Source organism: Rhinolophus sinicus, chromosome 13, assembly GCF_057876585.1.
Source record: "Rhinolophus sinicus isolate RSI-liver-muscle chromosome 13, RSI-T2T, whole genome shotgun sequence".
In the NCBI taxonomy this organism is placed as follows: domain Eukaryota; kingdom Metazoa; phylum Chordata; class Mammalia; order Chiroptera; family Rhinolophidae; genus Rhinolophus; species Rhinolophus sinicus.
In genome coordinates, this window is record NC_142513.1 from 20180743 (window position 1) to 20206207 (window position 25465).

A 25465-nucleotide genomic window follows, 5' to 3' on the forward strand; every position below is an offset into this window, starting at 1 on the left:
CTGCGGGGTGCCGGGCTCAACCTGGTCCTCCAGGCGCCCCCCCAGCCCCTCTCTCTTTGCCCAGAGCTCCTGCATCAGCTTCTCATACTGGAAAGAGACCGTGTCCATCCTGTTAAACCCGGACCGCCAGTCACCCTCTGCCCTTGTCAGCTACATCGAGGAGCCCTACATGGACATAGACAGGGACTTCACCGAGGAGTGACCTTGGGCCAGGCCTCGGGAGGCTGCTGGGCCAGGACCAGTGCGAGTGAGCGTGGGTGCACGTGCCGCACGCCCTGCCCTGTCCCCACCCCTGCCTTCCTGCTGCTCTCTGCCTGCCCCAGGTCTTCAGGTACAGGCTTGGTGGGAGGGAGTGTCTAGAAGTCCTTGGCCCCTGGGTCTGAGAACCCCAGCATCCATCATTGGGGAACCTCAGTTCCCTCAAGATCCCCATGATGAAGACAGGGGCACTAGCCCCCCGTTCCTTCAGAAGCTTGGGGCCTTGGCCCACCCAGAGGTAAGGGGACTTTTAACAGTAGCTCTGTCTGAGCTCCTGCCCAGTCTCTTGGCTGTCAGTCCTGGGGCGGGGAGGTGGATATGTGCACCCTCCCCCAATCTGTGAGCCACGCTTGTCCTAGCCTTTGGACCCAGGCAAAGGCTTCTGAGCCCTGGGCAGGGGTGGGGGATACGAGAGAATGCTGCCCTCCCCCAAGCCTGCCCACCTGTCCCTCCTTCATTTTCCTTTAGCTCCTCTGGTTCTGTTTGCTCATTGGCCGCTGTGTTTATCCCAGGGGGTTCCCCCATAAGTGGAGACCTTTTCCTTCCATCCCTTGGGGCACGGGCTGGCTGTGCCCCGTCCCTGCCCCAGGGCAGTGTCTCCTGCCTGAGCCTCCACACAGGAGCCTGCCTGGGACCACACCCTTGGCCCCCCCTTGTGTTGCCAATTTATTAACAACAAATAAACCAATTAAGTGGAGACTATTAAAGAACTTTATTTTAAATGACTGATGTGGACCTGACATTTGTCCGTGGGACCATGTGCTCCCCTCCCCACCCGAGCCCCAAAGAATGAGAAGGAAGCCGGCTGGCGCTGCAGACGTGGCTGTTTACTCAGGTTCAGCAGGTGAGGTGAGGGGCACACAGCAGGCATCACTCCTTGTGCTGAGGAAGAAGGGGGGCTGAGTGAGCTGTACCCACTGCCCCATGCAGAGGGCAGGGTGGTGCCCCAGCCCGCCCCTTCCTTACCTTGGGGCCCAGGGCATCCCGGGTCCGTGCCCGCAGCTTGTTGGCCTGGGTTTCTGCCATGTCTGCCCTTTCCTCTGCGTCATCCAGCTCGTGCTGGGCCTTGCGGTACTTGGCCAGGTTCGTGCTGGCCTGCTGTTCCTGGGGGCACAAGCAGGCCGGTCACCCCTTGGTAACTGAGATGGTCAGTCTGGTCCCCACCCCATCCCCAGAAGGGGGCTGGCTTCTGGTCCTCAGCTCCCACCAGTACCCGAAGCAGGAAGGAGGGGCTGCCCGTGTGCCAGACGTGGCCCCGAAGGGGGAAGCACCTGGGTCCCTTCAGAGACAGCTGGGTCTCATCTCTTGCCATCAGAGCTGTAAGAAACTCTTCCCATTGGGACAGCAGGCTCACTGCCCCTGCACAAAGCCAACAACAGGGAAGCCATGGCCCAGGGATGGAGTGGGACACACTACTGCTGGTGTCTCCCCGGGCCCCAGAGCCTGGGGCAGCACTGAAGTTGGGGTCCCACAGGCGTCCTGCCAAGCATCGGACCCTGAGGCCCGGACCCGGTGCACTCACCGCCTCCTCGTACTGCCGTTTGTAGCTCTTGACCTTGCTCTGCAGCTTGTCCACCAGGTCCTGCATGCGAGCCAGGGTCTTCCTGTCCTCCTCGGCCTGTGCACGCAGAGGGGACTCAGGTCTGGCCCCGAGCAGACCACCTCCCAGGCCGCCCCTTCAGGTGGACCTGTCACCCACCTGGTATGCGAGTTCCTTGACCCGGCGCTCATGTTTCCGCACCCCCTTGAGGGCCTCGGCATGTTTCTTCTGTTCAGCGTCCAGCTCAGCCTCCAGCTCCCGCACCTGCAAGCGGCCAGGAGATGGGCCTGCTGCCCGACCCTGCCCTCAGGCTGCCCACCGTGCAGGGGAAGGGACAGGGAGGGCTGCACACACCTTGGTCTCCAGCTTCTGCACCTGCTTCTTCCCACCCCGCAGGGCAGCTTGTTCAGCCTCTTCAAGCCGTGCCTGGAGCTCCCGCACTGTCTGCTCCAGTGTTTTCTTCATCCGTTCCAGGTGTGCACTCGTGTCTTGCTCCTTCTTCAGCTCCTCGGCCATCATGGCTGCCTGTGGGGAAGGAGGTGGCATGGTCAGGAGGTGACCAGCCCCAGTGGAAGTCCCTTTGGGCTCACTTCCCAGCCTGCCATGGCCCAGCCTCACATCGGTGATGGCCTTTTTGGCCTTCTCCTCAGCTTCCCGCCTCTCCTGGGCAGCCTCCTCCACCTCTCCGCTCAGCTGGGCCAAATCCACCTCTAGCTTCTTTTTCTGGTTCAGCAGACCTGTGTTCTGGGGGGAGGCAGAGCCTCAGAGTCAGACAGCAGGTGCCCACGCCACACACACCTGGGAATCCCTGTCCCCACCTGTGAGTGCAGGAGGTTGAGGCGCTCGGTGGCCTCCAGCAGCTCTTGTTCCGCCAGCCGCCGGCTGCGCTCTCCCTGCTCCAGGGTGGCCCGAAGCTCTTCCAGCTCCCCGGCCAGCAGTGTAGCCCGCCGCTCCAGGGCCTGGGCCTGTTCCCGGAGCTCTGCCACCAGCCGCTGCTCCTCATCCCGCCCCGCCTGCTCCTCCTTGAGTTGGGCCTGCAGTAGCCTCGTGGCTGCCTGCGCCTCCGTGGCCTGGCGGGTTGCATGGCCCAGCTGCAGCTCCAGGTCATTGAGGTCACCCTCCATCTTCTTCTTGAGCCTCAGGGCCTCGTTGCGGGCCCGTGTCTCTGCATCCAGGGAGGCCTGCAGGGACTCCACTGCCCGCTGGTGGTTGCGCCTGTGGGAGGGAGACTGAAGGAGCTGGGGGTCTTGGCCTTTGAAAAGCAGGTGGGCACAGGCACCCCATCTGCTCTTATGAACACCCAAGGAATGCTGGAGACGCAAACCCATCCCTTCCTGGTTTCAAGCCCCTTGTGACTGCCTGTCGCCCATCGGAGTAAGTTCATAGACAAGAGTGGGGGTCTGGAGCAAGCAGGCATGGGCTGAACTCTGGCTCTACCCCTGCTGTGTCCCCTTGAGCCAGTGCTGTAACCTCCAAGGTTCACCTCCACACTGGACAATAATCCCGAGCAGAGAAAGTCGAGTGGGAGCGGCAAACTAGTGTCGGTGCCAGTCTGTGCCCATAGTGGAGGCTCAGCAAACCTTGTTTCCTTCCATCCTTTCTCCTCCTCTCAGGTGGCTGGGATGGGAGGGGCTGTTAGTCCCAGGGAGGACGGTAGACCCTTGGGTGGTAGTGCGTAGGGATGGCCCCAGCCCCAAACCTCAGGTTGGTGCACTCTTCGTCTTTCTCTGCCAGCTTCCGGTCCACTTCAGCCTTGATCTGGGATAGCTCCAGCTGGATCCGCAGAGTCTTGGTCTCCTCCAGTTCCAGGGCCCCCTGGGGTGCAGAACAGGCAGTGTGGCCTGTGGTGTCTTAAGGGAGGTGGTGGGGGGCTAGGGGAGCGAGTCAGTGTCCACCCCACCCCTGTGGCCAGCCCCTGACCTCAGCCTCTTCCAATGCGGCCTGGAGTTCGCTCTTCTCCCCTTCCAGAGCCTTCTTGGCTTTCTCCAGCTCCTGGAGGCTCTTCCCGCTGAGGCTGACATGGTCTGTGAGGTCACTGATCTCCTCTACAAAGTGGACAGGGGACTGAGGAGCCACTCCCATGGCTCAAGCTCCAACCCAGGTCACTTCATTCACCCTAATTCCAGGGTGAGCCCACCAGGGCACCCTGTGTGACTCCACGGCGCTCCCAAAGGCCCAGTGAGGCTTCGGACCCCGCCTGGGATGGGCCGTACCCTGGAGGTTCTTGTTCTCCCGCCTGAGTGTCTCCAGGCCCTCCAGAGCCTCCTCGTGGCTGTGCTGCAGCCGGAAGAGCTCCGTGCCCAGGCTGCGGGCCTCCCTCTGCGCCGCCTCCAGCTCCCGCTGCATCTCCTCCTCCTGGCGCCGCCGCTCCTCCAGTGCCCGCTCCAGGTGCCGCTGCTTCTTGTCCAGCGCGGCAGCTGCTGAGGTCGCCCGCTCCAGCTCCAGGGTCACGTCCTCCGACTCTGTCTGCAGCCGTAGCTTGGCCTTCTCCAGCGATGAGCACTTGGCATGTGCGGCCTCTACTCCTTCCTCTGCCTCCTGCAGCCGAAGTGCCAGTTTCTTTCTAGGCCACGGGAGCAGACAGGGTATGGATTGTGTGGCAGAGGGAGGCTGACAGAAGAACGGCCCCCCACATGTCCCCTCGCCCCAACAGCGCTCAGAGGCGCAGGCGTCGCCCTTGCGAGGTGATGGCCTGGCCGGCAAGGCACTCACTTAGCCTCCTCCAGCTCCTCAGTCCTCTGGATGGCATCTGCCTCGTACTTGCTCCTCCACTGGGCCACCTCAGCATTGGCCTTGGACAGCAGCCGCTGCAGCTCGGCCTGGGCCTCGGCCTCCTCCTCGTGCTGCTCCCGCAGGAGGTCGCAGTCGTGCCGCAGAGCCTGCACGGCGTGGGCCAGCGCACTCTTGGCCTGTGGGGACCCCAGTGACATCAGCATTGGGCCGGGCCAGTGGCCCTGGCGCCCACACTGCCCGCCCTGTGGCAGCCAATGGTCGGCCCACCTTGCTCTCCTCCTCCAGCTGCCTCCGAAGTTCCTCCAGGCTCTGGGTGGTTGAGGCCTTCCCACGGCTCAGTTGGCTAATCAGAGATTCCTTCTCCTCGAGCAGGCGGCTCAGCTCCCCTGCAGGCCAAGGGGTGAGCCAGCATGTCAGGCAGGTGAGGGGCAGCAATGAGGCCCCAGGGGCACCCAGCTGAGCCCCTGGCCTCACCATTCTCGGTTTGCAGCCGCCCACGCTGGGTGCTCGCGTCTGCAAGCTGCCGCTGCAGCTCCTCCACCTTCAGCTTGGCCTCACTTAGCTGATCCTCATAGGTCCGGCACAGCTTCTCTGCACTGGCCTGGGATCCAGGGTCAGGGGTCAGGACAAGTTTATAAATCAGAGGGCAGGAGCGACAGCTGCCAATCAGACTGGGACCTGGGATGGGGAACTACCATGTTTCCCCAAAAATAAGACCTAGCCGGACCATCAGCTCTAATGCATCTTTTGGAGCAAAAATTAACATAAGATCTGGTATTATATTATGTATATTATATATTATAAAGGCCGTTTCTTATAGTAAAATAAAACCGGATCTTATATTAATTTTTGCTCCAAAAGATGCATTAGAGCTGATTCTCTGGCAAGGTCTTATTTTCAGGGAAACAGGGTAGAAGGCTAGACGTGGGCCCAGAAATCAAAGGGAGAGCAGAGCCCCAATTCAGTGTCATCAGAAAAGGGCTGAACTAGTCCAAAGGCCAGTGGGTCAAGGTGAGGTTAGGATACTAGAGTCTGAAGTCAGCTGAGGACAGTGGTCAGAGGCCAGCTGTCAGGATGAGTTGATACAAAGGTCAGGGGTCAGGCTGGGTGCTGGGATTCAGGACAGAAACAGGACAGCTATTAGTTCAGAGTTCACAGGTCAAGGCCTGAGAGGCTGGAATTGGATGCTGGGTCAGAAATGACCTGGAGTCCAGGTTGGAGGTGAGGACTCGTGTGGGGTTGGGGATGAATGCCAGGTGAACGGGTCAGGGCTCAGGATCCGGTACATGGTCAGGACTAGTAACGTGGTGTTGGCATGGGTTGGTCAGGCGTCAGCCGTTGAAGGCAGAATTGGTTTAGAGTTAGGATGGCTGTGGGATTAGCTAGGGGTCAGGAGAGGATGCTGAAGGCCAGTCAGGGTCAGAAAGGAGGCAGACACCTTGCCACGGGCCAGAGTCTCCACGCTGGCGCCCAGGTCATCCACCTCCATGCGGAGCTCGCTCTTTTCCTTTTCCAGCTTCTGCCGCACCCGCTGCAGACTGTCCACCTGCTCGCCCAGCTCAGCTGTGCTGTCCGCCTGCTTGCGCCGCAGGGCGGCGACGGTGGCCTCGTGCCGCAGGGCCGCCTCCTCTAGTTCCCGCCGCAGTCGTCCCAGCTCTGCCTCGCGCTTGCGGCTCCCTTCGCGCTGCCCCGCGGACGCACCGCCGGCCTCCTCCAGCCGCTCGCTCAGCTCCTCCAGCTCCCGGGCCGCCTCCGCCCGCTGCTTCTCCACGCGCGCCCGGGCCGCGCGCTCTGCCTCCAGCTCCTCTTCTAGCTCCTCTGCCCGAGCCTGGGGACAGCGGGCGGCAGCTGTCACCTCTGTGGGCCTCTGACCCAAGTTCCTGCCCGCCCCCATCCCCCACACACCTGCAGCTCCTTGATCTTCTTCTGCAGCTGGGCCCCGAGGAGCTGCTCATCCTCCACCCGCAGGTTCAGCTGACTCAACTCTGAGTCCTTCCTGGAGATCACAGAGGGGCATGAGCCTGCCCTGGTTCTAACTTCCATCAACCTGCCTGGGGTCCCCCGGCACCCTCCCCGCCACACACACACCCTGCCGGAGGCACTCTGTACCCAGAGTAGCCCCATGACCTCACCCCTGCGTTCCCTCTAAAGCCCTGGCCCCAGAGCCTGGCTGGGGCCCTAGATCCAGGAAGGGCAGGACACTTCCCCCGGCATCCTAGTGACCCACATCTCCCAACCCTCCATGTTCATCCTCTGTAGTCATGTGGGACTAGAGTCCAGAGGGTGTGAGAAACAGGTGCAGGCTCCGGAGGCCCCTACCGGCCAGGGTGGGGTCTGCTGCCCACCCCACACCTACTTTTTGAGCTTCTCCTCCAGCTGCTGTTTGTCCTCGGCAGCGTCTGTCACCGACTCTTGTGTCAGCTTCAGGTCACCCTCAAGCTTGCGCTTGGCCCGCTCCGTGTCCATGCGCAGCTTCTTCTCCTGCTCCAGGGAGCACTCCAGCTATGGAGCGGGATGGGGCAGACGTGCTCAGCCCCTGGGCCCAGCCAGTCACCGTCCCAGCTTCCCCGGTACCACTGCACAGCCCTCTGCTGCGGCCCTGACTCACGTCCTCCACCTGCTGCTCCAGCCGGAGCTTGGCCTTGGCTAACGCGCTCACGCGGTCCTCCTCGGCCTGTAGGTCGCCCAGGGCCTGCTGGTGGGCCTCCTGCAGCGCCTTCTTCTCCTTGGTCAGCCGGGCCACTGACTCGTCCAGTGCCGCCATCTCTTCCGTCAGGTTCTTTACCTGTGCCAAGGCCATGGTCACCCTGGGGATGTCCCTCCCACACTGAGCAGCCCCCATGCCAGGTCACAGCAACTGCCTCTTCTAGCGAGGGCACCTCTGCAAGTCACTTCCCTCTGACCCTCGTCTCTTCATCCCTAGAGGATGGCAGTGCCATCCTCCCCAAGGCGTACTGAGGGATTAATGAGCAAATGCTCACAATGCCCTTCGCACAGTGCCCAGCCCAGACTGAGAGATCGTAAATGCCAGCTCTGTGTGGTTTCAGCAGGTGTCCAAGATGGCTGTTTCTGAGTCCTGGCTTCCTCAGTGAGCACCTGGTGGAACCTGAATAAGTAGCTTACCCCCGAGCCTCAGTTTCCCCTCCTGTACAATGAAGTCAGTATTCCCAGGTCTGGGAACCACATGGGTTTGTCGGAAGGGTTCCAGGATAGAAGGCATGTGAAGGCGCCTGGGAGCTAGAGCTGGGAGACGGGGGACCTGCCCTCAAGGCGTTTGTCGTCCATCTGAGTGGCCACCATTCGCATTCGCTGAGCACCTACTGCACGTTAGGCCTGGTGGGGAGCGCTAGCGAGGGCTAGTTACACACTGAATCCTCACCCACCCTTAGGAGGTAAGTGCTACTCTTAGCCCCATTTGGCAGATGAGGAAATTCAGGCACAGAGAGGAAGTGACGTGCCCAAGGCGACGTAACGGGCCTGGCAGAGCCAGGAGGTGGGCCTGCAGCTGCCAGGCCCCAGAGCCCACCCAGCCCCACCTTGTTCTCAGTGGCTTGCTTCTCCCTCTCGGCCTTGGCCAGCGTCAGCTCCAGGTCATCGATGTCCTTCTTGAGCTCCGTGCACTCGTCCTCCAGCTTGCGCCGGCGGGCGGCCAGGTCGGCATTCACCTCCTCCTCCTCCTCCAGCCGCTCGCTCAGCTCCTTCACCTTCGCCTCAAGCTGCACCTTGGACTTGATTAGCAAGTGGCAGCGCTCCTCCGCGTCTGCTAAGTTGTCCTGCTCCTGCCGGGGACACAGAAGGGGCAGAGTTGAGGCAGGGCCAGGCAAACCAGCTGAGGGACACCAGGCCGGGCCCTGGAGAAGAAAGTTCATTTGTCCAGGCAAAGGTTTGGTCCCAGTGCTGAGCTGGGCTCTGGAGGACCAAGGAAAGCCTGTGATCTGCTCTTGGCCCTAAAGGGGCTCGGGCGGGATGAGGGCTTGGGTGGGGGGATGGGCAGGGACAGAAGTGGCACCATCAAGAGGGGAACGTTAGACAGGCTGGGGACAACGCAGAGAGAGGACCAAACAAGGGCTCTAGGAGAGAGCGCTGGGCTGAGGCCTTCTGAGGGGGTGTGTGGGGAGCAGCGGGCATTCCAAGCCCTGCACGGCCGTGGAGGGGCTCAGGGCTTCTCTCCTGCCTCTCTGGTTCCTGGGTGACCTGGCTGCCTGACGGTCTCCTGCACTAGCTGGGAGTTTTGCGACCACAGGCCCATCTCGTGTTCCTACCAATGTGTCCCCAGAGCTCACCTGGTACGCAGCTGACACTCAACATATTTGCTGAATGCAAGAACGGCTCTGTGGGCTTGGGGAGATTCCAGACCCCTGATCCTTGCCCTCTGGTTATTACTGTTACCTGCCACCTGGGTTCCCATGGCCCTTAACCAGAGAAGGGAGTACAGGTCTATTTCAAGGACAGTAAAGAGGGGAGAGCTGGGGAGATGGGTTCCACTGCAGTTTTAGTGAGAAACCAAGGTGGCAGGGCTGGAGCATTAGGACACATGGACAGACTGAGCCCATGGCTGGGGAGGCTGGGGATGTAGGAGGCTGAGCATGGACACGAGCCCACAGCCCCCTCTCGTGGTACCTCTGGAGTAAGGAGACGCAGGGAAGGCCTGGGCACACCAGGTCCACCCTGGCCAGACGTCTGGTGGTGGTATTTCCTCACAGCAGCCTGGGGTTCACTGGGGGTGCCAGGGGTACCAGGGAAACCCCTTCCGTCCCCCACTCACTGCCTGCAGCTGCAGAGCCAGGTCGTTCTTCTCCTGGGTGACACTGACGTGCGTCTCCTCCAGCTCCTGGCGCTTGGCCTCTGCAGTGGCCAGGGCCCCACGCAGTCCCCGCAGCTCTGCCCGTAGGGCTGCCAGCTCCTCCTCAGCCTGCGCCGAACGCAGCAGTGGCTTCATCTTGAAAAAGAGCTTCATCCATGACCAATTCTTGACAGCATTGAAGGCCCGGATATTCCACTGGATGGTGAACAGTGCATCCCTGGGGAGCGGGAGGAAGTGGTGGCCAGCAGGTTGTGTTGTCCCCTTCACGGTAACAGCTCTGATATTCCCTGATGTTCTCTGCCGTTCACCTCCCCCGGCCAGGCATTGCACTAAGCTCTTTAGTGTGTGATCTCATTTAGTCTTCCCAACAGACCTTTCTAGTAAGTCCTAATGCTTCTGCTCTACAGGGGAGATTGAGGGAGAGCCCCCCCCGCCCCCCCCCCCCCCGCCCCCCGGTCACACGGGTCTGCCTCCAGGTTGGGAACTCGCAAGCCTTGAATGTCTTGGTGGCTCTGGCCAGGGTCCTAAAGATACCAGGAATAGTAAAGCCACAGAGCCTGGGCTCACATCCCAGCCTCCCGGCTCCCCCACCACTAGCCAGCTGTTTTGGGATCGCGCTGATTCAGACACGAGGTCTGCTGGACAGAGGTAATCACAGCACCGACCTCTTAGGACTGTCCTTCCTTTAACCCAGATAATGCAAAAGAAGTGTTTTGCCTGGGGCCTGGGCAGAGTCTTGGAAAATACTAGATGCCTTATTAGCCCTCTGGGCCACCCTCTGGGATGGCCTGGAGTGGAGACAGGTGCTCTTACCAACTTTTGAGGTGAGGAAATGGAAGTTGGGGGTTGAGGGGCATAAAAGAGAACCTTGCCCCTTCCGAGACACCCCCAAACAGCCAGAATCTGACCCACAGGATAGCATGACAGGGTTCACAGAGCCTGGTGGTTCTGGGAGCCACCCTGTGTCCTGCCCCCACGCCTGCCCACACCCACCTGCCCCCAAGCAGGCGCTGGTACTCAAGGCGCATGAGGCGGCCCCGGCCCCGCGCCTGTAGCAGCGTCAACACCTTGGCCAGACGCTGATCACGAAGTTCCTCCAGGACGCCCAGCAACCCAGCCTTGAAGAACACCTGGGGGGGCGGGAGCAGCAGGTATAACCTCCACCACCAGCACGTCCCCTGTCCAGTGTGACCACCCACACCTGGGGTCAGCTCTAACTCCTGTGCGCCCTGACCTTGGTGTGGCCAAACTGGTACTGTGTATGGTCAATGTCCAGCGAGTCCAGCAGCTTCTCCGTGGCCTTCCTGCTGTCCATGAAGGTGTCGTCCGGGATGGCGCCTGGGTTCAGGATGCGGTACCTGGGTGAGCAGGGAGGGCTGGTGAGGAGCGGCTTGGGTCCGAGGAGGCTGGTGGGAGTCACGGGGGACATACTCCTGGGCCCCTCCCAGGCTGGAGCAGAGGCTCCCCGGGGAGGCATCACGATATGGCACATTCTGCTAATAAACCTTGGATTGTGTTTAAATGCATCCAGTAGGAAAGTTCTTTAAGAGGCTGCAGTTCTTACAAGAGGCATGCAGCACTTTTCATAATTTCTTTAAGAAGGCCAAAAATATAAAGAAGGTGATATGATACAGTATATCACAAACTGAAGAAACAGTCGGGACAGAATTCTATCCAACCAACAAGAGCAAGGGTTCTGGCGCGTCTGTTTCTAAAATGGACACACTTGCATGTGTGTGCAGGGCCGTACACAAATCAGGTTGGCTGTGGTAAAACCCTAGAAACACAAAAGGGCCCCTCACTAGGGGACTGATAAAGAAAGCAGGGTTCACTGCTACGGGATGTTTCACAGCCATAGAACAGATGGTGCTACATGCCGTTACACACTCATCCAAGGCCACAGAACATCTGTCACCAAGAGGGAACCCTTGTGTAACCTATGGACTTTGGATGGTAATGATGTGTCAGTGTAGGGCCACCAGTGGTAACCAATGTCCCCCTCTGGTGGGGGGTGTGTCGATAATGGGGGAGGCCATGCATGTGTGGGGAGGGGGTATATAGGAAATCTCTGTACCTTCCCCTCAGTTTTGCTGTGAATCTAAAACTGCTCTTAATTAAAAAAAATAAATAAATGATGCTGACTTATGTCTGTTGATAAGAAACAATCTCCAAGACATATTGTTACATGAAAAAACAAACTCACATAACAGTGTGTGTGTGTATGTGCGCGTGCACGCCCATGTGTACAGTATTTGTATAGACACACAAGTAAAACAGTCAGTGTGGATGACCACAGTTACTTCTAGAAGGGGAGAGAACTTTGGCCGCTTGCAGCCCGACAAAATCAAACTGGTAAAGGGCAGGGGAGGGAGCTGATAGTATTACCACTGAGCACTCATGAGGTGCCAGGCATTATGGGAAGTCTAGTCCTCGTTCAGTTTCAAAATCTACAGTCAGCTCTGCCTGCCCCCAAGCTCCACACTAATAAATCCAGTCGGACCCTCGACTTGCCTTCTAGGGTATCTGCTGGAGACACTTCACGTTTGACATGTTCAAAGTAGAGCTCAATCCACTATGCCCCCCAGCCTCCCCCAAATCTAAGCACCCTGTTTTGGTATCTCAGGAAATCGACCACCAACTCCTCAGTTGCTCAGGCCAAACACCTGGGAGTCACCCTTGTCTCTTTCTTATTCTGTATCCAATTCCTCAGCAAGGCCTGCTGGCTGCACCTCCAATATTCACCCCAAGTCTGTTCATTTCTCCCCCAATCCCACCCTGTCTCAGCCACCAGCATCTCCCCCACTCGGGGAGCCTGCCCAGCCCCCCTGCATCCTCCTCAGGGACTGGAACTATTTGGCTCTAAAATGTGTGCCCTTCCGACCCCCTCAGGCTGCTGCCTCCACCGTGTGGATGGCAAGGGAGAAGGTGGCTGTGGAGGGGGCCCTGGGGTGGAGCCAGGCCTGGGGCAGGAAGACACCCACCGCTGCCGGAAGTCGGCATAGAGCAGTCTGTTGGGGAATCCTTGGCGGCAAATCCGGATTCCCTCCAGAACCCCATTGCAGCGCAGCTGGTGTAGCACCAAGAAGGCATCCATGACCCCTGGATGTGGTGGGAGTTAGAGGGAAAGGTTAGAGGTCCTGGACACACTTCATACCCCAGAAGAACGACCAACAGTTCAGACACGGTGAGGACTGTGTAGGCTCTGGAGGGGAACACCCAGCTTCTAGTCTGCCATGGCCCCTCCCTTCAATGTCTCCCCACCCCACCAACCTAGCCCCAGGGTGACTACCTGGGGTCTTATTCTCGTTGGGGACAATGCAACGGACAAAGTGGGGCTGTGTGGCCCGCAGGTTAGTCATCAGCTTGTTGAGGTTTTCCTGGGGGCGGGGAGAGGGGAGAAGGCACACAGGGCAGAGAAGCAGAATTGGAAACCACAGTGGATCAACCCGTGAAGGACTGGGGGCCAGGCACCTAAGCAGCCTCCACACGTCTGTCCTTCCATTCTGTTTGTGACCCTCTGCCCTCTTCGCTTGACAGGGCCCCATCACCATCACCAAGGTCTTCACCCCCCCACCCAAACCCGCCCATCCCTCCCACAGGCCCCTGTGGCTCCCACCCCATCCCCCAAAACCCTGCCGAGGCAGTGTGGGGACGGGAAGCAGCACAGACTTGCTGTGATGTTCACGTGGAGAGGAGTTAAACATCACTGCAAGTCTTAACGGCCGCCCGCCCAGGGTGCAGGGGACAGAGCTGCGAGCGAGGATGGGGCAGGAGGCTGCAGGGGGAGGTCTGCGTCAGGCCCTGACTGGGCCTCACCTTGTGCAGTTGGGACACCGTCTGGAACGATGCTGCCTTTTTACGCTTCTCTTTCACCCCAGACTTGGGGGGCTCAGCTAGGAGAGGCATGGGGACCAGTCACTCCAGGGGACATCACTCTGTGAGTCCCCCACAGAATGACAATCTCATCCCTCAGTACTTACTGGAGCAGGAGCCTGCATAGTTCTCGTAGAGGGTAGCTAAGAGCTTGTTCTGCGACTTTTGGAAGATGGGGACCACTGTCTCATTCAGGGGATCCTTGTTTTTCTCCAGCCAGCCCACAATGCTGTACGGCACCTGGAGAAACCAGACAGGCGCTGAGGCAAGGTGGGGGAACCCGGAGCAGGGAGGGGTGTGGGCAAGAGGTGGGGTTCCAACAGGCACCTACCACACCAGCATAGTGGACGACCTCAAAATGGGCCTGGTATTTGCGCTTCTTGTCAGGCCGTGGCTGCTGGAAACTGGCTGACTTCCCCGCGTGGTTATCATAGAGCTTGGCCCGGAAGCTGGCGTCTGAGGCCTTGGGGAACATGCACTCCTCCTCCAGGATGGACAGGATGCCCAGCGGCTGGGGACAGGGAACAGGCTTGCAGGGCCTCCATCAAGCCAGCCCATCCTCCCGAAGCCCCTCCTTCTGGGAATATTCCCAGATGCCCCCACCTTAGCCACCTGCTCTGACAGAGACCAGACTCGGACCCAGGAGCCCTGTCTTCTAAGAAAGAAGTTTGTGGCTTGGCCCTTCTGCACAATTCGCAGCTCTGAGATGTCCTCTGACTTATGAGAAGTGTACAAACTCAACTGGCACCTCTGTACCCACTCACCCCCAGCTCCGTGATCTCACACACACATTTGCATATAGTAAATTCAAAAACAGCAGCTGAGTTCAAATTTTGGCTTCCTCACTTACTAGCAGTGGGGCCCGTAGGTCTCTCTAAGCCTCAGTTTCCTAACCTGCAAAATGAGGCAATGAATACTTTGTGGTCCTTTAAGAGCAAAAAAACTGTGGATCACCTAAATGGCCAACTAGAGGAGAGTACAGAAATGCATTGTCTGAAAATCATCTGCTGCATGCACTTGTGTGCCTTCAACAATGTTCAATGTTCAAAATACATTTTCAAAGAAGAGGAGAAATGAGTCTGTAAGAGAAAACGGATGCTCAGGATACAGGACTTGGAGGAAACTAACCAAAGCACCAAGATTCTGGTTGTGTAGGGATTGGAGGAAACATTTTTTTCCCCTTTACTCCTGATTTTTCACATTTTCTTTTGATTTTTCTTTCTTCCATTCTTTGTACAATGGGGAGGCATATGTAATGTTTCACAATCCAACAAACAAATAAACAAGCACATGGTACTGTGCCTTGCTCTCAGGGCAGTTCTGAGGGTCCAGGGAAATTGTGGCTGCAAGAGGGAGCGCCGTGTGAACTGCAAAACTGTGTCCACCCGTGAGGGGCTGTTGTTTGCAGTGCTGGCAGGCACACTCACACTGCTCACACACACTCACCAACATGCTTTCACGCCCAGTCTCCAGCACACCTATCACATGCATGGACACGTTCCCATTCATACACACGTCGGGACATGGTCACAGCCACACGCATGCACAAGCTCACTCCAGCGCACACACACTTACGTGCACACTTGCACGTGCTGGCTCACATACAAGCACACATGCATTCCTGCTCACTCATGGTACCCACACCCTCTCCGCATGGCAGTGAGCTTGCCCCGGGCTTCACCTTCTCAATGAGGTCGATACAGGGCTGCAGGTCCAGGCCGAAGTCGATGAAGACCCAGTCGATGCCTTCCCGCTTGTACTCCTCCTGCTCCAGCACAAACATGTGCTGGTTGAAGAACTGCTGCAGCTTCTCGTTGGTGAAGTTGATACACAGCTGTTCGAAGCTATTAAACTGCAGAGGGAGGTGCCGGGCTCAGCAGGCCTCCTTGTGGATGGGGACAGGGAGGCCCATGGAGGGCCAGGGATGTGCATGAGGCCACCCCGCCCCCACGCAGATGCCCAGGGTTCCAACCCATGGTCCTCCAGCCCAGACAGAATAGAGCCTGGTGGTGTGGGCTGCTCTCACCTCGAAGATCTCAAAACCGGCGATGTCCAGGACCCCAATGAAGAACTGACGGGGCAGCTTTGTGTCCAGCGTCTGGTTGATCCGAGACACCAGCCAGCGGAACAGCCGGTCATAGGTGGCCTTGGCCAGAGCCCCCACGGCAAACACCACCTGGAGGTGTGGGGAGGCTGGGCTGGGACCTGGCAAGGAGGGCACTGCCCCACTGCCCCCAGATGGGCCCCGGCCTGCAGGCTGCTCACCTGTTCCACACTCTGGCCCTTGGTCACGTATTCATTCCCCACACGCACTCGGGGGTGCAGAAGACCTTTGAGGAGGTCTCCACTGTTGACCCCCATCAGGTAGGCAGCCTTGTCAGCATCTGGCAGGGCACATGGGGGGGATGAGGAAAGGTGGCCAAGAATTTGAGTACCTGGGGGCTCAACTGGCCTCAGGCTGGCGCTAAGAGAGAGGGGCTGGAAGGGGCCAACAAGTTCAGGGCCAGCAAACTGTACAGCTCAGGAAGGGGACGGTCTGGAGTTGAGAAGTCAGGAGTTACAATAAGGGCCAGGTAAGCCTGAGATCAAAGGCGATGGCCAAGGGTTCGGGTAATAGTCAAGGAGAGGACGTTGGGATCAAGGTCAGGGCCCCTCACTCTCGGTGCCATCGGCTTCAGCCTGCTCCTCCCGCTGCTTCTGTTTGAACTTCATGTTGCCGAAGTGCAGGAGGGCACCCACAATCTTATAGCAGGCGCACTTCTCATCCACACTGAAGCCCAGGATGTCCATGGCATGCTGCGTGGGGGGGTGGGGGCAGCAGGAGACATCAGGGTCAGAGATGTCTGTGCTCCGCCAGGGTCCCGCCAAGCCAAGTGCACTGAGGCTGCGCCCTGGTCTCCACCCGGCCTCACGCGGCCCCACACCACAGGCGCCCCGCTCGGCTCCCACTAGACGTACGTCCGTGGCCATGAGCTCCTCGCCGTCATCCATGTTGTCCACGGTGATGACGCCCTGGCTGCAGAAGTGGTAGTCATAGGGGTTCATCGACAGAAGCAGCATGTCTAGGGAACACGGGGCAGAGAAGGCGGGTCCGGCGGTGTCACCCAGCTATCTTCCTACCCCCATCCTGGTGCAGCAGGTCCTGGGGGCCCTTCCAGGACTTCACTGCAGCCTCTTTCCCACCCCATCCCCATGTCCATGGCTTCTCTTTCTTTATGGTTTTCTGAGGAATGAGCCCCAGTCCCTATGTCTCACCCTTCCTTCCACCATTGCTCATGGCCACCCCTCTGGCCCAGACTCTGTGCTGGGTGCTGGAGCACAGGGAGGAATAGACTCTGCCTTGAGGGGCTTGCAAGAGAGGGGGGCTGGGTCTAGACAGAGCCATTGGTCCTCTCTTGGTGCTGGGTGGGGCCTCTCTAGTCTCAGGCCAGCAGGAGGGACAATTTTGCAAGGGTAGTGGCACTAAGGGGCCTGTGCCCTAGCACGAGGAGAGGGCTCAGCAATAACCAGAAGTGTCAGGAAGGAGTGGGGGGAACAGAGGGGCTCAGAGGAAAGATGGGATGTCACAGACCCCAGAACAGTGAGGGAACAAACATCCCAGGGCCTGGTCTGATGGGGGCCAGGAAGGGGCCAGGCAGCCCCACTCCCACCCAGCCCTGTGTGCTCTGACCCCCACCCTATCCATCCCTGCCCTCACCCTGCAGCTCTGGCTTCTTCCCCGAGAGGATCTGGTAGTAGATGTGGTAGCCACGCTCTCCAGGCAACTGGAAGATCACCCGTGACTTCTCCAGGAGATCTGGGAGAAAGGGAGGCACTGGCCTACCGTCCCCTGCAGCTCCCCAGAGCAGGCTCCCCGCAATAGGGCTAAGGGGGTAGGGCGTGTGTGGAGGCACAGTCTGCACACATGCCAACGTGTACTGAAGGGTGTCTCTCCATCTGTGCACGTCAGTGTGGGAATGTGTGTGTATCCACCAGTACATCCATGTGTAACCGTGTGTGTGTGTGTGTGTGTGTGTGTAAATGTGGGTGTCTGTGTGTGGAGGTATTCATTTGTCCATTCTTTATTCTATGCTTTCATTCCTTCATGCACGACCACAAGCCTTTCCTCCAGAGCAGTGCTGAGTATGTGTGTGAGCAGAGCCTCCATGTGTCTGCACATGGTCGTGGTCAGTCGGGGCCTGAATTACCATGTTCCCTGCCCCCTGCTGTGCTTATCCATCAGGACCTGGCCATGCACCCCAAGGTGGGGAGTGGCCAGTGTGGAGGCCCCTGTGTGCATGTGGCCTGGGCACCTGGTGTCTGTGCAGCCAGGCTGGGTGAGGCAGGATGGGCAACAACCCCAGAGAGGTGCTGGGAGGGGCTTCCAGGAAGGAGGGGGACTCAATGTGTACAGATGAGGCTGGGGCGGGGGGCACAGGCCTGCCCTGTCATGGCCAGAGAAAAGACTGGGCTGTGGTACGGCCCACGCACAAAGAGCCTGACTAGCCAAATAAGAATTTGGGTCTCTATCTTAAAGTGACAGGATCTAGAAAAGGTTTCTAAGCAGGAACACGATGTAGTCAGATTCATATCCATGAAAGGGTCATTCTGGCTGGAAGATCAAGCAGAGGAAATGGAGGCAGGGAGAACACATGGAGGCTCGTAGAACGTTCTAGGTGAGGGGTGAGGTGGCCTGAGCTGGGCAGTGGCCAGAGGACGGAAGGAAGTGCCTAGAACAGGTGGGAGCCCCAAGGACTTGATGATGGAGACTCAGTCCCAGCGAAAAGAGTCAGGCCTTGGCCTCTGTCCTCGTCCCCGCCCTCCGCCACCCTTTCCCAGACTCACAGCTGTCAATATCCGAAGATGCCAGCTTCCCAGAGGGACCAAAGTGAATTCGGATGAACTTGCCCTGTGGGGAGAGGAGCAGCCTCCGTCAGGGGGCCCAGCCAGAGCTGCCCTGTCTGCTGAAGGTTCCCACCACCTGTGTCTCCCCTGCTGCTGATCCCGCTCCCACCACCCACCTGTCCCACTGTGGCCACTCACAAAGCGGGAGGAGTTGTCATTCCGCAAGGTCTTGGCGTTGCCAAAAGCCTCCATGGCAGGGTTAGCCTCGATGATTTGATCCTCGAGAGTGCCCTGGTGGGGTGAGGGTTGCTAACTGACTGGGACACCAGAGCAGCCATGGTCCTGGATATCAGCCCATCCATCCCGACAACCTTTAGTTGGGAGGGGGAAGTGGGGGGGTCCCCAGGACCTCATAATTGTTGCATGCCCCACTTATACTGGCCCCATACTTACCCCGGTCTTTGTGGCCAGAAATTGCTGGGGGGAGAAGGAAGACAAAGTTAGAAGGTGTGAGGTCTTACCAGGCCAGGGGTGGCAGCAGTTAGCAGGACAGTGAACATTAGTCACCCAGATGTGTAGCCCCCCCAACCCACGTTCCATGCCTCACCCTCCCAGGACTGTTACCAGGAGAAATGCTAGAAAGTAGGAGCAGACATGGCCCTCGTCAGGGTCTTGAGGCAGGTGGCTGCTTCAGGAGGTCTCCTGTTTGCAACCGTTCCCCTCCCCCAGCTTCATCTCTGGCCTCTTCCACATCCCTTCATTTCCTACACTCCAAGAAGTGACCCCTACCCCACGCCCTAGAGGTTCCTGACTAAAATCTCCTCCTCTTCAGCGTCCACTCACATGTCCCCTCCTCTAAGAAGGAGGCTCTACGGGCGGAAGAGATCTCTTTCACCTGAACCTTCTTACCCTCACCTCCCTCTGCCATTGCCCGTCTCCACACTTCTTTGTAGTATGACTAGGTATATCTTCATTGTACAATTCTCCACTGACTATTATTCAAGATGGCCGTGCCAGGTGCATATTACCCTGCTTTGCAAAGGAGGAAACTAAGACTCAGAGCAGGGAAGTGATCTGCTCAAGGCCACACAGAGAGTGGGGGACAGAGCAGGCACTGAGCCCAGGTATCTGCCTCCCACGACACCCGAAGCCACCGATATGTCTCACCTAGAGGGACTGTTTGAATTGAGAGGACCTCCCACCCCATTTCCTCTCCCAGCCTCATCCTTGTCTTCCCTCCGTTTCCCTTTCCTTCTCTTCCCTACCCTGGATCCCAGCAGCCTGGGAAGAAAAGGAGGAAAAGGAAGGAGTGGATTCTAGAGTGACAGGTGCTACGCTACCAGGGCCGTTTGGTTATTCATTCACCTCCAGGGAGCCCAAGACTTTAAAAAATGCTCCCAGAAATATTCTGGGGGGAATGGAGGCAGGAGGGAAATGGCAGGACTCCCTCCCCCTGAGCTCTACTCCACACACTCATGTCCAGGGCTTCTGAACAGGGCTGTCTCTGACAGGTGTAGTCAAAGTGGGGCTGAAGGAAGAGGGATTGATAAGGCTTTTTAGTTGCAGCACCCGCGGCCCCTGTGGGCCAGCCTTCCTCTCCACCTCCCTTGCCTGATACCTACCTACGGAATACACAATGCAGGGCTCCTTTCTGCCCAGGGCCTCCCTGCCCCCACTGTGCCAGCTCTTGCCTCTCCCTATGCTCCATTCCTGTTATTGGACCAAGCCCCAACTTTCTGCAGCATCCTCACAGACACTTTAGGGGTCTGGAAAATGGATGGGAAGGGGAAGGAGGCAAGGGTACCAAAAAGTCAACAGCAAAAACAAAACAACACCACAAAAAAAACCAAAACTGAAATAAAAATCAAAAACCAAGAAAATCAAATTGGCAAAAAAGGAAAAGGCAAAAAGACAAAAGAAAACTTAAAGTGGAAAAAAGAAAAGAAAAAGAAAAATGCCCCAGAATAAAGCAAGGCTCAACAGGACCAGGATTGGGGGCTGTGTGGGAGGAGGCCTTAGGCTTCTGGAAAGAAAAGGCAGCCAGATTTGGGGTGGATTGGGGGAGGGGGAGAGCTCTGAACAACTGGCCCAGAGGCTAGGAATGAATGTTGTACCTCAAAACCAAAAACAAAACAAAACCCTGGTCCCTCATTGTTTCAGAAATTTTCAAAAACCATCAGCAGTCACAGGGTGCAAAACTGCCCCCTCGCCTGGCTGTTGGGAATGTCAAGTGCCCTTCACTCTGGCTAAACTCCACATATACCTGTTTGTTTGACTGACAGCAGGTAACTGTCTTTGGTACATAAAAACCAAGAAAACAATCACTTCTTAGTAAAAGTGGCCTACTTGGTAAACTCCTTCAAAATATGAAGGCCATGTTGAGAGAGAAAATTACATTAAAACTTTAGGAATAGTGATGTGGTCCCACCCTTCTGTGTTACAATTGGGAACATTGAGACAGGCCCGGAACTGGGTCACACAGCGTGGCAGAGATGGCCACAGCCTCTCTGGTCAAGCCTTGCTCAGGCCAGAGTCCCCCACCAGGGTGGGAGGCTCAGGTAGGGCTGGAGGCTCTGGGGAATCAACTTAAAAAGAAAAAAAAGAAGAAAAGGAAAAAAAAAAAAAAAAGAAAAGAAAAGAAGAAAAAAAAAAAACAAAGAGAAAGAAAAACAGTGAGAAGCAGTGGGGAGGAACGCCCAAATGGGCGAGTCTTACGGCCTTCTTGCCGGGCCCGTCTCCCAGGGCAGCGACGATGGCAAAGTACTGAATGACCCGCTTGGTGTTAACCGTCTTACCGGCCCCAGACTCTCCGCTTGGACGACACAAACATGAGTCACCAATGCCAATCTGGCCACTCTAATTCTTCCCAGTTCCCAATGCCCCACCCCTCAAACAGGGCCCCTCTGCCCTCTCCCAACCCAGCTGCAAAGTTAGGACCCCCAACTCAAACACCCCCCTCCCAGATGGATTAGCCCTCAGAGGTGGTGAGTTGTTTACAAAGCCAGCCAGTGTAGACTACCCTTGTGAGACGAGAACACACATGATGCCATTGTTTACTGAGCACTAACTTAATGCCAGGCATTGGGCCAAGTGCTTTACCTGTATTGGCTTATTTAAGCCTTTAGAAACCTTGTAAGGCAGGCACCATTATCACCCCCATTTTATGGATAAGGATGGGGCTCAGAGAAGTTATGTGACTGTCCCTGCTGTTTGCCAGGCACATACATTAACTTGCTGACTCCTTATAGCTCTGCATGGTAGGTAGGTAGGATTGTTCTGCTTTTACTGATGAGACTCAGAGGCCCAAGGGCAACAGCAGCAGGAAGTGATCACAGAACCTGAACCCAGGTCCTTCTGGTTTCAAAGGCCTTGCTCTTAACCACCAGCTGAACATACACACACATTACACACAAACAATGTCCATAGTGCCTTGGCTAGACATGAGCTTAGCATGTTAAGAATTCTACCACTTTCCCATGGGGCCAAATGAAGGATCAGAAACAAGATTCAGAGATAGAGATGGTAAGAAAGAGGAAAGGGAGTGGAATCTTCCTACCCTTCTTGAGCCACAATCAGAACTCCCAAAAGATCAAGGTAGGAGAAGATTCCAGGCATTGGGGAGAAGGGGGACCAGATCACTCTGGTACTTGGTGTCCCTTCCCTGTCCATCATCAATAACGTGGCTGTCCAGAATGGGGGCAGAGAATATGCTCTAATTTAGCTTCAGCTGGGACACTGGCTCCAGGTGGTAAAAGTCCTGCCCCAAGCACTTTAGAATCAACCCTGGGAAATGATTTTAGTTCCACTCCCTTTCTGCCAGATGGCCAGCATTTCCCACCCCATTCCCAGAGCCCCACACTTACGTGATCAGCATGGACTGGTTTTCTCGGTCTGGAGGAAAGGGAAGGAGATAGAGAAATTAGCTAAGGTGAGGGACCAGCCCCAGGCGGAACACCTTGGGTATTCCTGGCACCGGGGCAGCCCTTCCACCACCGAGGGCCAGAAATGGGAAGGACCAGATGGGACCCTCCAAACTGTAGGCCAGCTCCCACTTGGAGAGACAGAATGGCTGTGCTAGAGTGTCTGGCAGTATCAAAAGGAGGACAATGCAAGTGGAGGGATGGGCGTCCTTTACAGAGGATTCCCTGGAGTTGGGGTAGGGGTCTTGGGTGGAGAGAGGAAGAGGAGTCCACGCGGCCCTTACTGCGCAGCATATCATTGTAAGCGTTATCCGCCACCCCGTATATGTGAGGTGGGGCCTCAGAGCGGCGCTTTCCCTTGTAAGCGGCGACCACAGAGGGTGTGTAGACTGGGAGCCACTTGTAAGGGTTGATGGTGACACAGAACAGGCCCGAGTAAGTCTGAGGAGAGAGTGTGGAGGTGGGTTGTTGGAGGCCAAGTTTCCATTGCAGCCCTCACAAAACCATGACCCTTGTAATATTCCCCAAGGAGCCACTTAATGTGCCATGCCAAACCCTCTATGGTTGTCCTAGCCTCACCCCAGCCCTTATTCTTTCCCACAGCCCATATCTCCAGCTCAGCGTCCCCGCTGCGGAAGCTCCGCCCTACAATCCCAGAACCGAACCTCCCGCCCCTCCTCTAGCCCAGCCACAGCCCGTGGCCCCGCCTCCACAGCCCAGGACATCACCCCGCCCCTCACTGCACACGGCCCCGCCCCTTGCACCCGGCTCTGGCCCCACAGCACCGTGGCTCTACCTCGAGCCCTGCCCCTACTGCTATGACGCTGCCCCAAGCACACCCAGCCTGGCCCCACCCATGGCCCCTCCCTGACCCATGGCTCACATAGATCATCCAGCGAGCATAACGTTGGCGCAGGTTGTGCAGCACCGTCGCCTCGTTGAGGTGCGTCATCATTGCCATGTCCTCCAGCAAGTCAAAGCGGGGTGGGTTCATGGGCTGCAGCTCGGCTTCGCGCACCATCAGTACCTGCCAGGGAGGCCGTATGGTGGAGTGGCTGGCGGGCAGGAACCAACCTCCCACCCTTGTATGCGCCCAGATTCCCTTTAATACAGAGCGTGCTGGACGGGAGCTGGACCTGGGGGGGCAGGGGAGGTAACCCTGGGAAAGGGGCAGCCAAACCTTCTGATCTTTGGTCTCCACGTTGACTCTGCCCCCAGTAGCCTCCGACTTGACCTCAGCCTCCACATAGGCATCCTGTTCATCAGGTATCCAGACCCGCTTCTTCCCTGGGTTGGGGGGAGAGCATTGGGGCTTTGAGAGCAGCTGGGAAGCACCCAGGGGCAGGGGGGTGGGGGCGTTCCAGCTGGGGTTCCCAAGTCATATCCACAGAGCTGTGCCCCTCCCGGGGCCCTGTCAGGACGCAGGAATACCCAGAGAAGATCTTCCAGACCCAGGCTCCTGGAAGGGCAGAGTTGGGTGGATCCCTAGAGATCTCAGAGGATTACTTGACTGACATAACAGTCCCTCACGCCCTGGATGACACACTTCAGTTCAGATTCCTGTTTCTGCCATATTTGCCCTGTGACCTCAGGAAAATCCCTCATTCTCTCTGGGCCTGTTCCCACAAAGGCAAAATGTTGTGGGCATCTCCGGAGGCCCCACATGGAACAGCCCTCAACATCAGGCACACAATTCTCAGCGGGATTCTGCATCCTCCATTTTGCTGAAGACTTAAACCCAGGTCTCCTAACTGTCTTGTGCCCCTTTGTGCCTGGCCAGCTGGCCCCAGAGCTTCAGGGTGCCCATGTATCATGGTGGTAAAGGCACGGATTCAGGCTACAGACCGCTGGGTTCTGTTCCCTGTCCTGCCACTTACTAGCCACGTATCTTAGCCAAGACCAACTATATAACGTGCAGGCTCCAGCGTTAAAATACAGACCCCCTTATTAAAAATACCAAGATGGTAATAGAGTGTTAAATCAAGCATGAGGCCATTCTGAGGGCAGTGCTCTTTACAACTGCAGAGATAGCACACCCATGAAGCTGGCCCTGGCCCTGGTCCCCACCTCCCTATGTTGTTGAGATCATGCATGGAAGGTCATCTGCTCTGGGCCTGGTGCACAATAAGCACTGGATACACATTGCCTATTGTTATTATTGTCCTATGAGCAAACCAGGTCATAAATAGTAGTCTTTATTCCAGTCCCTAATAAACAGAGGCTTTAGCTCTATGGAAAGCACTAAAAATAACTCCAGCACAGGCCTTATGGACACACAGAGGCAGCCTGCATGCATACCAGACACTCTCACTTCAGAGGCCTCAGGCTCTAGCCACAGACTGCAGCTGCGGAAGGCAGGTAATACTGTCCCATTTCACAGAGGGGCAAAACGAGGCTTGCTCACAAACACAGTGATGTACACAGAACTTAGCCTCAGGACCTCAGACTGAGGTAAAGGTCCAGAGCTAAAGCTGTCAGGCCAGAGTGTGTGCTCCTTCAGCCCTGAGCTCAGTGCCACCCCTGCCCACTCCTGGTCTGAGTCCACAGGCTTCTCTGTGGCTGTGCCCTCTCTGCCTTCACTTACCATCCCATGGGACGGTGTGAACCTTCATCATCTCCTGGTAGCCCTGGCGGAGGTAGCGGGCGGACTCCCCAAGTTCACTCACATCCATCATGGTGGTGGCACTGAGAGGTGGAGGATGAGGGACTAAAAGTCTTGGAGGTTCAAGGCGGTCCACAGCAGCAGGCACTGGAAGATGGCAGTGACGGAGGAACTGAGGGACCAGGGGCCCCAAACTGGGGCATAATTCACAACCCACAAGGCCTTATACTAGGTGATTCCCTGGGCTCCCCACCTCAGCCTCCCTGGTGAGCCCCCAACACATACACATACACTCTGAAACACCACAGCATCCTCTCCCACAGATACAGAGAGATTCATACCAACCCACAGGCACTCTCACCCACCGGCCCACCTGCCCTCCCCTCAGCTCCAACCCCAGCCCTGATCACCCACCTCAGCACCTCGGTGAGGGCTGAGAGCTGGGCTACCCCTTTTATTGCCGCCGTCAAGGTCAGCTCGGAGGAGAACTATGTCAGCAATCTCCACGTGTCACAGCCCCCCCAGCCTGACCACAGGACACAAAAGGCAAATTCCCTTTTATCTCTACCAGCACAGCCCCTGGGCTATTTTTACCTCCCATTGTCAGGGGAGTACAAAGGCCGAAAAGAGACACTCCACTGAGAGCCAAGGAGGCTAGGATTCAGAGACTGACACAGGCAGTGACAAATCAGTGAGAGATTTGGGAAGACTGCGGAGCTTGGGGAGAGAAACTGAGTCACAGGGAGTATGATGCACCCAGAAAAAGACCCACAACCCCAGAATGGAGAGCAAGGAGACTCAGAGAGAGGAACCACAGAATGCTCTCTGGGATTATTTAGTCCAACCCTCTTTATACATCCAGGGAAACTGAGGCCCAGAGAAAACTAGCCAAATTTCACAGATAAGCTGTG

At 57.2% G+C, this 25465-nt stretch overlaps 2 protein-coding genes across 3 annotated transcripts in view; one reads left to right on the forward strand and one right to left on the reverse strand.

Moving 5' to 3' along the window:
* The window catches only part of TRPC4AP (transient receptor potential cation channel subfamily C member 4 associated protein), a 62881-nt gene extending 61901 nt beyond the window's left edge, over nt 1-980 (forward strand). The window contains exon 19 of the mRNA XM_019733470.3: nt 65-980. Coding sequence (XP_019589029.1) covers nt 65-202 — 138 coding nt within the window. The 3' untranslated portion in view covers nt 203-980. The remainder of the gene's footprint in view (nt 1-64) is intronic.
* On the reverse strand, nt 952-24642 carry MYH7B (myosin heavy chain 7B). Of its 2 annotated transcripts, XM_019733484.3 has the most exons (41): nt 24537-24642; nt 23133-23239; nt 22836-22979; nt 22237-22393; nt 21896-21923; nt 20748-20844; nt 18486-18509; nt 18231-18323; nt 18033-18096; nt 16906-17004; nt 16167-16270; nt 15866-16004; nt 15474-15592; nt 15235-15384; nt 14890-15060; nt 13540-13719; nt 13316-13448; nt 13152-13228; nt 12625-12712; nt 12317-12434; nt 10570-10693; nt 10329-10465; nt 9297-9552; nt 8068-8310; nt 7140-7316; nt 6888-7033; nt 6437-6527; nt 5970-6359; nt 5006-5132; nt 4799-4917; nt 4511-4707; nt 4012-4361; nt 3719-3843; nt 3498-3613; nt 2617-3013; nt 2417-2542; nt 2153-2323; nt 1958-2062; nt 1781-1876; nt 1225-1362; nt 952-1140 (listed from the first exon to the last, which is right to left on the reverse strand). In XM_019733484.3, the coding sequence occupies exons 1-41, from the start codon at nt 24625-24627 to the stop codon at nt 1129-1131; spliced, it is 5826 nt and encodes a 1941-aa protein (XP_019589043.1). In that variant the 5' UTR covers nt 24628-24642; the 3' UTR covers nt 952-1128. The 2 variants fall into 2 exon arrangements, with proteins under 2 accessions (XP_019589043.1, XP_074174198.1); XM_074318097.2 differs by lacking the exons at nt 20748-20844; nt 22836-22979; nt 23133-23239; nt 24537-24642 and having other exon boundaries at nt 22237-22324.
* Between the last annotated feature and the right edge of the window lie 823 nt (nt 24643-25465).

Bases quoted from the DNA above. Each gene is read 5' to 3' on its own strand.
- MYH7B (XM_019733484.3), bottom strand. From the start codon at position 24,627: ATGATGGATGTGAGTGAACTTGGGGAGTCCGCCCGCTACCTCCGCCAG. The intron at 20,845-21,895 runs GTAAGTGTGGGG...GTGTCGTCCAAG, and splicing joins AACCAGTCCATGCTGATCAC to CGGAGAGTCTGGGGCCGGTA. The intron at 10,694-12,316 runs GTGGGTGTCTTC...CTGCTCACCCAG, and splicing joins TATGCCGACTTCCGGCAGCG to GTACCGCATCCTGAACCCAG.